The 13092-nt window shown below is 41.8% G+C and overlaps 1 protein-coding gene across 1 annotated transcript in view; it reads left to right on the top strand.

Annotated features, from left to right (window-relative positions):
- Nucleotides 1-13092, top strand: part of kcnh5b (potassium voltage-gated channel, subfamily H (eag-related), member 5b) — a 507516-nt gene that overhangs the window by 79026 nt on the left and 415398 nt on the right. The window contains exon 3 of the mRNA XM_072251293.1: nucleotides 9523-9629. Coding sequence (XP_072107394.1) covers nucleotides 9523-9629 — 107 coding nt within the window. The remainder of the gene's footprint in view (nucleotides 1-9522; nucleotides 9630-13092) is intronic.

The following is a 13092-nucleotide window of genomic DNA, read 5'->3' as shown; positions in this document are numbered from 1 at the left end:
ACTTCTTCTTTGAGGCGTATCTATCCTGCTTCTTCCAAATTGCTCCCAGAACCACCAGCTATTGATGTTCTGCCATCATCCTTCCCAGTGTCCCCTTCCAATCAACCTAGGCCAGCTCTTCTGTCATTTCTCTGTAATTCCCTTTACTCCACGGTAATACCGATTCCCCCCCCCCCAGTCTCAAATTGCAGGGTGAATTCCAATATTTTATGATCACTCATCCCCTAAGGATTCCTTTACCTTAAGCTCTCTAATCATTTCTAGTTTATTGCACAACATGCAGCCCAGAATAACTGATCCACTAGTGGGCTCAACCATGAGCTGCTCTAAAAAGCCATCTTGTAGGCATCCTACAAACTCCCACTCTTAGGATCCAAAACCAACCTTATTTTCCCAATCTACCTGTATACTGAAATCCCCCATGACTCTCATGACATCGCCCTTTTGACATGCCTTTTTTTTTCCTGTTGTATTTGTGTACCTCATCTTTGCTACTTTTCCGAGGGGTGTAAATACTTTCATCAGTATCTTTTCACCCTTGTAGGTTCTTAGTTCTACCCACAAGGATTCTACACCTTTCAATCCTGTATCGTCTCTTTCTAAGGATTTGATTTCATTTTCCACCATCAGTCCCCTCAATCTGCCTGTCCTTTCGATACAATGTGTATCCTTAGACGTTAAGCTCCCAACTATAATCTTTCAACCATGACTCAGTGAAGCCCACAACATCATACCTGCCAATCTCTAACTTTGCTGCAAGTTCATCTACCTTATTCCATATACTGCACACATTCAAATATAACACCTTTAATCCTGTTTTCACCACGCTTTCTGATTGCATATGTTTTCATCAGTTCAATGAATCATTGGAAATAAGAAAATGTAATTATATTTTATTAAATCTGATCATTTCTATGTTAGTGAAGCTTGTTCTTAAATACAGATACTATTGCAAGAGAGGTATATTTTCTGGTTGCAGTACCATTGAAATTTAAGTAAAATGGAATGGCACCATGTTCATATTTTGGATCTGATTATGTTCATTGTTTTCTTTAGTGTGGCTCACTTAGATTTAATAGTTTCATGTCATTAATCCTGATTTGTACAGACTGTGCTTTAGCTCACTGTCTTGCACTGAGCAGTTCATCTATTTCTCTATAACTTCATGATCCAAATATTAGATTTGCATAAACCCAGTAAGACTTAAATGCACCTTTTTATTGATAAATAATATGAATTTTGCTTGTGAGTTATCTTAAGTGTCCTTGCACTGAATGACTGTAATTGCAAGCTTCATGTAGCTAATGGTCTGTGTAATGCAATCAATTGGCATTTTGATCTGCTTGAATATAAGCTGTTTCCTTCATCATATTTTGTAAATATGTCATCTAATGCTGAATTGAAAGGAAATGAGATGTGAAATCCCACATAAGTTGTTCCACTCACTGGCAGAATTAAAATATGAAACATTAAGAAAATGCCATTTAATTTTGTTACAGCTTGTCACATCGAATGTTTATTTTTGTCCCTGCTTTATTAAAATCACAAAAGATGTGTCTTCGACTCCCTATATGGCATCTATAAATTGAGGGTTAGTTGCATTTTATCTACACTACCACATATCACCAGAGTAAATAATTTCACTGTACTGATTCAACAACCTATGGAGTCACTTTCAAGGTCTCTTCAACTCATGTTCTCAATATTATTTATTGCTTATTTATCATCATTATTTTGTTTTACTTTTTGTATTTACACTATTTGTCATCTTTTGAACATTGGTTATTTGCTCATCTCTATGTGCAGGTTTCATTGATTATGTTGTGCTTCTTTGTGTCCCCTGTGAATGCCCACAAGAAAGTGAATCTCAGGGTAGTATATGGTAACATATACATTGACAATAAATTTACTTTGAACTTTATTACTTACCACTATAAATATTGAATTGTGGATCCTGTTTATTGATTACCCTACTCCAAAATGGTCACCAAAGGAGTAAAATAAACAGAAGAGTTGGAAGTATTCAGCAGGTCAAGCAGCATCTGAAGAAAGAGAAACAGTGTTAAATAAGTTTCATTTCAAAGACTCTTCTATCAGTTTTCCAGCAGCTGCAGTTAGTTTTATATTTTCATTATGCCACATTGACTTTTGTATTAAAGCTGGGATAATTAGAACAGTGTCATTTGTATTCCTTCATCCGTATTTTAATGAACATCATAAGCTTTTGCTATACTAAATTCACAATTTATTTTATATGAGCCATGTTTCTGAAGTTTGATTCTCTGGACGTCAAAATGTTCAATGATCTGAATATTCAATAGCTGATTATTGTTGGACACTTAACCAAGAAGCTTCAGACACTGAGTAGAAATGGAAATCATCAACAAAACATTTTTAGTTTAGTTGAACTATTGCAGTGTCAGCACCGTGAATATTTAAGCACAAAATTTGTTTTCCAGTGTTAGTAGAGAAAAGGAGCATGAGTTAGTTTTCCCTGTGTGAAGGTTCAATATACATGAATTCAAAATACATCTACCTTGACATTTCCTTTGACATCCTGAACATTTTCCAGCCTTTCTTCCAGATAAGGCAAATATTGGAACCTACATTTGTTTAATCAGAGGCTATCATCTATGCAGTCTGGAGTTTAATTTTATAAGTAGGTCCTTATTCACTCCAAAACTGTAGTGTCTTCTGAAAACTGGGAATCCTTAACATTCATTGGTGTTTCTTCTGTCAATGGAAAAATGACTGACAACTTGCCTTGATTGACGTGCCTCGCCATTGAAGAGCCACTTATTAATATGTTGACTTGCAACTAATCAGCCACCAGCTTGTTCTTCTGCCCTGTGGTGGGAGGGTAATCTGATGAATGGGAGATTGGTTTAAAAAATAGGACTTCCAAAATTTGTTGGAAGTGAGCTCTCCAAGTTTTTGGGTGGGTGTGGGCTGTGGACCACAGCCCTGACACTGCCACACTTGGAAAACTGAGCTGAAGCTTTGTTTCTGAGAGATCTGGAACCAGAAAATGGTTTGATTTTCAAGCTTTTAAGCAGTTTCCCTCTACCTAAATGAAGCTTCTGTTTTTGTAAAAATGGAAAACAACTTATTTTAGAAAATATGTCCATTTATAATCTTAAAAGTATCAGAATAATATTTTGTTAACAATTGGCACCCTTACCACTCCAAGCCACAAAAAAGTTCCCCCAAGCGTCTACCACTTAGCTTCTGAAAACACTTTCAAACTTTACCTTAAGTTCATGATTTTGTATCTAACTTGCCACGTATCCATGGTAATTTAAAGGATAAATGAAACATAATAAGATTGGTATAGCCCCTGCAGAAGAAGCCCAATCCTGTTCTTTGTTTAAAGTGTTCTGCCAAATCATAGGAGCAACACTGCATAACCATTATGGATTATGTGTTGTGATCTCTGGAGAAATGGGAGAAATGAATCCTAACTGATCTTAATTTGTAAGCACAGACAAGCAATCTGTAAGGCATTAAACCCTAGCTGCTGGTATCTAAACATCCTGAAAGACTTTCCATTGAGGTCTTAGGCTCACCACTTTTTATTGTGAAGGGCTCCTGTAAATACTGCCTAGAATTATGTTAGTATGCACTCTGAATAAAATATTGATGTCCCAGCTCTTTTCAGCTAGATTTCAATGATTTCTCTTTTCCTCTCTGCAGCCATTATCTATTTTATGTTGGAAGGTCCTATTCATCATTTCCACCAGACCATTTTGTGTGGCCACAGCCAGTTAACACCCCACTGTGTTATAATAAGCTACAACTCCCTCTTACAGTTTAATTATGTTTAACTGCCTAAAAGGGCCAACTATAATCAGGTGTTCACCATACTGCATTATGCCATCTTCAAACAAGAAACTGTCCATTTCAAGTCATAGTCGGAGACTTCAGAACATAGAACATAGAATAGTACAGCACAGTACAGGCCCTTCGGTCCACAATGTTGTGCCGACCCTCAAACCCTGCCTCCCATATAAGCCCTCACCTTAAATTCCTCCATATGCCTGTCTAGTAGTCCCTTAAATTTCACTAGTGTATCTGCCTCCACCACTGACTCAGGCAGTGCATTCCACGCACCAACCACTCTCTGAGTAAAAAACCTTCCTCTAATATCCCCCGTGAACTCCCCACCCCTTACCTTAAAGCCATGTCCTCTTGTACTGAGCAGTGGTGCCCTGGGGAAGAGGCGCTGGCTATCCACTCTATCTATTCCTCTTAATGTCTTGTATATCTCTATCATGTCTCCTATAATACTCCTTCTCTCCAAAGAGTAAAGCCCTAGCTCCCTTAATCTCTGATCATAATGCATACTTTCTAAACCAGGCAGCATCCTGGTAAATCTCCTCTGTACCCTTTCCAATGCTTCCACATCCTTCCTATAGTGAGGTGACCAGAACTGGACACAGTACTCCAAGTGTGGCCTAACCAGAGTTTTATAGAGCTGCATCATTACACCGTGACTCTTAAACTCTATCCCTCGACTTATGAAAGCTAACATCCCATAAGCTTTCTTAACTACCCTATCCACCTGTGAGGCAACTTTCAGGGATCTGTGGACATGTACCCTGAGATCCCTCTGCTCCTCCACACTACCAAGTATCCTGCCATTTACTTTGTACTCTGCCTTGGAGTTTGTCCTTCCAAAGTGTACCACCTCACACTTCTCCGGGTTGAACTCCATCTGCCACTTCTCAGCCCACTTCTGCATCCTATCAACGTCTCTCTGCAATCTGTGACAATTCTCTACACTATCCACAACACCACCAACCTTTGTGTCGTCTGCAAACTTGCCAACCCACCCTTCTACCCCCACATCCAGGTCGTTAATAAAAATCAAGAAAATAGAGGTCCCAGAACTGATCCTTGTGGGACACCACTAGTCACAATCCTCCAATCTGAATGTACTCCCTCTACCACGACCCTCTGCCTTCTGCAGGCAAGCCAGTTCTGAATCCACCTGGCCAAACTTCCCTGGATCCCATGCTTTCTAACTTTCTGAATAAGCCTACCGGGTGGAGCCTTGTCAAATGCCTTACTAAAATCCATATAGATCACATCCACTGCACTAGCCTCAACTATATGCCTGGTCACCTCCTCAAAGAACTCTATTAGGCTTGTTAGACACAATCTGCCCTTCACAAAGCCATGCTGACTGTCCCTGATCAGACCATGATTCTCTAAATGCCTATAGATCCTATCTCTACGAATCTTTTCCAACAGCTTTCCCACCACAGATGTAAGACTCACTGGTCTATAATTACCCGGACTATCCCTACTACCTTTTTTGAACAAGGGGACAACATTCACCTCCCTCCAATCCTCCGGTACCATTCCCGTGGACAACGAGGACATAAAGATCCTAGCCAGAGGCTCAGCAGTCTCTTCTCTTGCCTCGTGGAACAGCCTGGGGAATATTCCGTCAGGCCCCGGGACTTAGCCATCCTAATGTATTTTAACAACTCCAACACCTCCTCTCCCTTAATATCAACATGCTCCAGACCATCAACCTCACTCATATTGTCCTCACCATCATCAAGTTCCTCTCATTGGTGAATACTGAAGAGAAGTATTCATTGAGGACCTCGCTCAGTTCCACAGCCTCCAGGCGCATCTTCCCACCTTTATCTCTAATTGGTCCTACCTTCACTCCTGTCATCCTTTTTTTCTTCACATAATTGAAGAATGCCTTGGGGTTTTCCTTTACCCTACTCGCCAAGGCCTTCTCATGCCCCCTTCTTGCTCTTCTCAGCCCCTTCTTAAGCTCCTTTCTTGCTTCCCTATATTCCTCAATAGACCCATCTGATCCTTGCTTCCTAAACCTCATGTATGCTGCCTTCTTCCACCTGACTAGATTTTCCACCTCACTTGTCACCCATGGTTCTTTCACCCTACCATTCTTTATCTTCCTCACCAGGACAAATTTATCCCTAACATCCCACAAGAGATCTCTAAACATCGACCACATGTCCATAGTACATTTTCCTGCAAAAACATCATCCCAAATCACACCCGCAAGTTCTAGCCTTATAGCCTCATAATTTGCCTTTCCCCATTTAAAAATTTTCCTGTCCTCTCTGATTCTATCCTTTTCCATGATAATGCTAAAGGCCAGGGAGCGGTGGTCACTGTCCCCCAGATGCTTACCCACTGAGAGATCTGTGACCTGACCCGGTTCATTACCGAGTACTAGATCTAGTATGGCATTCCCCCTAGTCGGCCTGTCCACATACTGTGACAGGAATCCATCCTGGACACACTTAACAAACTCTGCCCCATCTAAACCCTTGGAACTAATCAGGTGCCAATCAATATTAGGGAAGTTAAAGTCACCCATGATAACAACCCTGTTATTTTTGCACCTTTCCAAAATCTGCCTCCCAATCTGCTCCTCTGTATCTCTGCTGCTACCAGGGGGCCTATAGAATACCCCCAGCAGAGTAACTGCTCCCTTCCTGTTCCTGACTTCCACCCATACTGACTCAAAAGGGGATCCTGCTACATTACCCACCCTTTCTGTTGCTGTAGTAGTATCCCTGACCAGTAATGCCACCCCTCCTCCCCTTTTTCCGCCCTCTCTATCCCTTTTAAAGCACTGAAATCCAGGAATATTGAGACTTCAGTTAGGCTTGTTTGAGAAAATCCTGCCTGATTGCCATCGGCATGTAACCCGTAGCACCAGAGTTCCCGATGTACTAGACCACAGCTATATTATGATAAGGAAAGCCTACCGTTCCATGCACATTGGCTGCCCTTCTACCTGCATTCAGTCAGAGTCTGAAGAGCAATGCTCCACAGCTTAGAACAACAAAGAGGTGGTTGTGGCAGGCAGCGGAACGGCTATGGGGTTGTTTCCAGCTGCTGGACTGGGCTATGTTCAAGGACGCATCTGTGGATCTGCATGAATACACTGTGGTTGTCACAGACTTTATTAAAACAGTTGTAGACGAGTGTGTCCCACAAAATCATTCAGAGTCTTCCCCAATCAGGAGCCCTGTATGAACCATGAGATACGCAATCTGCTGAGGGCCGGATCAGAGGCATTCAAGACTGGCAACCAAGAAAGTTATAAGAGGTCTGCGTGCTACCTCTGGAAAGCCATCTCATGTGCAAGGTTCCAGTTCCAAACCATACTTGAATCAACGAAGGATGCTCGACAGTTGTGTCAGGGTTTGAATACTATCACCTCTTTAAAGTAAAATCAAGCAACATAGGAGACAGCAGGGCTTTGCTTCCGAATGCGCTCAATGCCTTCTATGCTTGCTTTGACCATTGGAAACTGGGAGGATCCATCACAAACTTCCACTTTCCTCAATGATCCTATGGCTTCAGTCTCTGAAGCTGACGTGCTGGTAGCCTTCAGGAGGGTGAACTCACGAAAAGCATTCAGCCCATTTGGGGCATCTGGTCAGTTACTAAAGACCTGGGCTGATTGGTTGGCTATTGTGTTTAGTGAGGTCTTTAACCTCTCGGCAGTGTGTGGTACTTGCCTGCTTCAAACAGGCTTCAATTATACCCGTGCCCAAGAACAGTGTGGTGACCTGCCTCAATGACTATCACACAATAGCACTTAATTTCACAGTGATGAAGTGTTTTGGGAAGATGGTGATGAAATATATCAGCTCCTCTGAGAAGCAACTTGGATCTGTTCCATTTTGCCTACTGGAGGAGCAGGTCCACAGCAGATGCCATCTCATAGGCTCTTTACTCAACCCAGGAACATCTGGACAGCAAAGATGCATACATCACAATGCTCTTTATCAACTACAGCTGAGCATTCAGTACCATCATCCCCTCAGAACTACTCAATAAGCTCCAAATCCTTGGCCTCAGTACCTCCTTGTAGAATTGGATTCTGGGTTTTCTCACTTGTAGACTCCAGTGTGTTTGGATTGGCAACAACATTTCCTCCCTGATCTCCATCAGCTCAGCCACAGCACAAGGCTGTGTGCTTCGTCACTCACTACTCTCCTGCTCTGCTCACTTTCCACTTGGGGCTGTGTGGCTAAACACAGCTCCAAAGCTATATTGAAGTTTGCTGATGACACCACTGTCATTGACTGAATCAGCATATAGGAGAGAGACTGAAAATCTGGCTGAGTGATGCCCCAACAACAACCTCTCATTCAATATCAGCAAGACAGAGGAGCTGATTATAGACTTAAAGAAGGAAATCAGAGGTCCATGAACCAGTCCTTATTGGAGAATTAGAGGTGAAGAGGGTTAGCAAATTTAAATTCCTTGACGTTATTATTCTGGAGGACCTGTTCTGGGCCTGGCATGTAAGTGCAATCACAAAGAAAGCACGGCAGTGCCTCTGCTTCCTTAGGAGTTTACGGTATTGGCATGATATCTAAAACTTTGACAAGCTTCTACAGATGTGTTGTGGGGAGTGTATTGATTGGCTGCATCACAGTCTGGTATGGAAACACCAATGCCATTGAATGCAAAATCCTACTAAAAGCAGTGGATATGGCCCAGTCCATTACGGGTAAAGCCCTCCCCACCTACCATTGATCGCATCTACATGAAATGCTGCCACAGGAAAGCAGCGTCCATCATCAGGGTCACCTACCACCCCACCGTCCACCTCCCCACCATCCAGGATATGCTCTCCTCTCACTGCTGCCATCAGGGTGTAGGTACGAGAGCTTCAGGACTCACACCACCAGGTTCAGGAACAGTTACTACCCCTCAACCATCAGGCTGTTGAACCAAATAGGATAACTTCACTCAACTTCACTTACCCAATTATCGAAATGTTTCCATTGTCAATAACTGATTATCACTGACTTTTCATCTCATGTTTTCGATATTTATTATTATTATTATTTCTTGCTTATATTTGCACAGTTTTTTGTCTTCTGCACTCTTTGGTGGTCTTTCATTGATTCCATTATGATTATTTTATAGCTTGATTGAGTATGCTCACAAGAAAATGAACCTCGGTGTTGTATATGGTGATCTATACAGCACGTACTTGATAAAAATTGACCTTGAACTTCGATAGGGGTGGTTGGGTGGGTCTAAGTAGAATGGTTGATCAGATTAACTGCACAGGGAAGAAACTTTAAGATGGTGTGAAGTTTTTCTTTTAATAGCCTAGTGTGCTGTCCAGTAGGGAGCTTTTGGAAAAGGTAGTTTGCAGACATATATGTATTTTGGTAATAAAACTTACTTTGAGTTTTGAACTTTCGATCCTCTCCAACTGGTAGTAGTAAAGACACTTTGGAAGGGTAACAGCATATTGTTCCTTGCTTCTGGGCACACATAGTTAAAGTTCAGAAGTATTTTGAGGTAATCATCTTTATTGACTGAATCATGGAAATATTTATATAGTAATTTAGCTGTTCCCAATAGTAAATATTATTTTTCCTCCACTCTCAATGCAATACAATTCTAATTAAGATGAGGGGTACAATGCCAGCAAAAGAACGCACAGGTGATTTTCTAATATCGTAATTCTTCTCTCTCTCTTTTTGTATTGCCTAGTTTCATGTATGGAGACCTAACAGATAAGAAGACCATAGACAAAGTCAGGCAAACATTTGACAACTATGAATCAAATTGCTTTGAAGTTCTTCTGTATCATAAAAACAGTAAGTAATGATAATTCTATTATAAATCCATTAATTTATAACTGTTCTTGGGATGATTATAAGGGCTGATAAAATAGTTCCACTAATTATTGAGCTGTCATTTTTCTAAAATGTAACATCCTCTTAAATGCTTTTGACTGCACAAGATCTCCTCTATGACGGGAGATCTCCTTTAATCCACGAAGATGTGTCCATTCCTTACTGTGATTTAATTCTGTACTCATTAACCCAGATGGAAGGAACATTTGTTAATTGAGCAGAGATATTCCGCTTTATCAATACCTTCAGCACCATCGTCAATGAACATTTATTACCTATTTAGTCAATGCTCATTTGAGTGCCCTGGCACATCAACTCTGTCTATCAAGGAGCCCTGTGCTCACTTAGATTTTCTGCAATTTTAATTTGTGATAGGATCTCAGAGATCCCAAGCTCTACCCGGAGTAGAGTATAATCAAATAAAGTGGGACAGCTTATGTATTAGATTTTTCTTGAAGGGGGTTTACATTCACAAGCTGGATCAAATTACAGAGTCTGAATTATTTTGTATCTGTATGCTGGAAATTTTGATTTACTGATCAACTTGTTCTAAGTATACTGTGGAATGATACTGTAGAACTGTTTACATATGAGTGGGTTTGGAAAGAGAATGATAGTTTTGAAATAGTTTTAATTGTAATATGCTCATTTTGTTAAAATAAAAACAACAAAGGAAAAAAAGTCAAAAATTAATTGGCTAAGATACCTTAATTTTGACTTTTTAGAATACTGGAAGAAATGACATATTGTTCTTTCACCCTGTCTCTTGCACTGACTCTCACAGCTATCTGGACTATTCCTCTTCTCACCCTGTCTCTTGCAAAAACGCCATCCCCTTCTCGCAATTCCTCCGTCTCCGCCGCATCTGCTCTCAGGATGAGGCTTTTCATTCTAGGACGAGGGAGATGTCTTCCTTTTTTAAAGAAAGGGGCTTCCCTTACTCCACTATCAACTCTGCTCTTAAACGCATCTCCCCCATTTCACGTACATCTGCTCTCACTCCATCCTCCCGCCACCCCACTAGGAATAGGGATCCCCTGGTCCTCACCTACCACCCCACCAGCCTCCGGGTCCAACATATTATTCTCCGTAACTTCCGCCACCTCCAACGGGATCCTACCACTAAGCACATCTTTCCCTCCCCCCCCCCTGCATTCTGCAGGGATTGCTCCCTACGCAACTCCCTTGTCCATTCGTCCCTCCCATCCCTCCCCACTGATCTCCCTCCTGGCACTTATCCATGTAAGCGGAACAAGTGCTACACATGCCCTTACACTTCCTCCCTTACCACCATTCAGGGCCCCAAACAGTCCTTCCAGGTGAGGCAACACTTCACCTGTGAGTCGACTGGGGTGATATACTGCGTCCGGTGCTCCCGATGTGGCCTTTTATATATTGGCGAGACCCGACACAGACTGGGAGACCGCTTTGCTGAACATCTACGCTCTGTCCGCCAGAGAAAGCAGGATCTCCCAGTGGCCACACATTTTAATTCCACATCCCATTCCCATTCTGACATGTCTATCCACGGCCTCCTCTACTGTAAAGATGAAGCCACACTCAAGTTGGAGGAACAACACCTTGTATTCCGTCTGGGTAGCCTCCAACCTGATGGCATGAACATCGACTTCTCTAACTTCCGCTAAGGCCCCACCTCCCCCTCGTACCCCATCTGTTACTTATTTTTATACACACATTCTTTCTCTCACTCTCCTTTTTCTCCCTCTGTCCCTCTGAATATACCTCTTGCCCATCCTCTGGGTCCCCCCCCTTGTCTTTCTTCCCGGACCTCCTGTCCCATGATCCTCTCGTATCCCCTTTTGCCTATCACCTGTCCAGCTCTTGGCTCCGTCCCTCCCCCTCCTGTCTTCTCCTATCATTTTGGATCTCCCCCTCCCCCTCCAACTTTCAAATCCCTTACTCACTCTTCCTTCAGTTAGTCCTGATGAAGGGTCTCAGCCTGAAAGGTCGACTGCACCTTTTCCTAGAGATGCTGCCTGGCCTGCTGCGTTCACCAGCAACTTTGATGTGTGTTGCTTGAATTTCCAGCATCTGCAGAATTCCTGTTGTTATTGTTCATTCAGCTGACTTTCTGGAATCTTAAATATTAAGACATAAAAACTGAAAATCCAATTGTTTTGGATGGGGAGAGACATTAGTTGGTGATAATACATGATTTATTTTAGCCTGCCCAATGGATTTTTACTTGGAACACAGAGATGAAACTAAGCTCCTTAGCACATGGTTTTGGTATGCTATGAGAGAAATAGAAATTTTTTAGAATGAAATTGTAATGTCAATGGATTAAGGTGTTTATAGGTAAAATAATCTGGGCTATTGATTGCTGGATGTATTTCTTTTTCTTCCTGCATTTAAACCCAGCTAACAGCGGAAAATACATTTCAGCTAAAATGTTTTTTAATTTTTTTTAAATTTCTACCAATGACATCTTTTTAAAATTATTTGAATTTATTCAAACTCATCATGATAAAGAAGGTGATGAGTGCAAATTTCCATGATGGTATGTCCTTGTTATCACTGATCTATTTCTCCCCCTGCATTGCCAGAGTGCATCGAAATTCTTGACGATCCAAAGTGATAAATGAAATTGGGTAAAGTTACGCTTTGGTGGCGTGAGGTGTTTGAGGGGAGGTTGGGCTGGCAAGAGCATGAGAGGAGCATGTTTATATCATCTGCAGCTCTGTAACACTAATGTCTCTGTTGACATTAATGGTGTTGAAGTTTGGAGGGTTGAGAGTTTTGAGTGCCTAGGTGTGAACATCACCAATGTCCGTCCTGCTCCAACCACATTGATGTCACTGGTAGAAAACCTCACAAACACCCCTACTTCCTCAGGAGGCTAAAGAAATGCAGCATACCCCCATTTACTCTTACCGATTTGTATGAATGTGCCATAGAAAGTATTCTGTCCAGATGCATAACAGCAAGTGCACTGCACGTAGCAGCAAGAAACTGCAGAGTTGTGGACTCAGCTTAGCACGTCACGGGAACTAGACTGTCCTCTAAGGACTATATCTTGCTGCCTCAGTAAAGCAGCCAGCATAATCAAAGACACCACCTACTGCAGACACTCTCTCTTCTCCCTTTCCCACTGGGCAGAAGATACGACAGCCTGGAAGCACGTAGCACCAGGATCAAGGATAGTTTCTATCCCTCTGTCAATCGTCTCTTGAATGGACCGCTGGTATGATAAGATGGGCTCGTGGCCTCATAATCTACCTCATTATGATCTTGCACTTTATCATAGAACATAAAATGTAGAACAGTACTGCACAGGAACTGGCCCCTTGGCTTACAGTGTTGTGCCAAGCCAAGTAAATTGGTAATCAAATAGCCAACTAAACTAATCTCTTCTGACTACACAATGTCCATATATTTCCATTTTCCTCACATCTATATGCCT

This window comes from Mobula birostris, chromosome 1 (assembly GCF_030028105.1).
Source record: "Mobula birostris isolate sMobBir1 chromosome 1, sMobBir1.hap1, whole genome shotgun sequence".
Taxonomy (NCBI): domain Eukaryota; kingdom Metazoa; phylum Chordata; class Chondrichthyes; order Myliobatiformes; family Myliobatidae; genus Mobula; species Mobula birostris.
The sequence above is the reverse complement of the archived record's forward strand: the minus strand, read 5'-3'. Positions and strand labels throughout refer to the sequence as shown.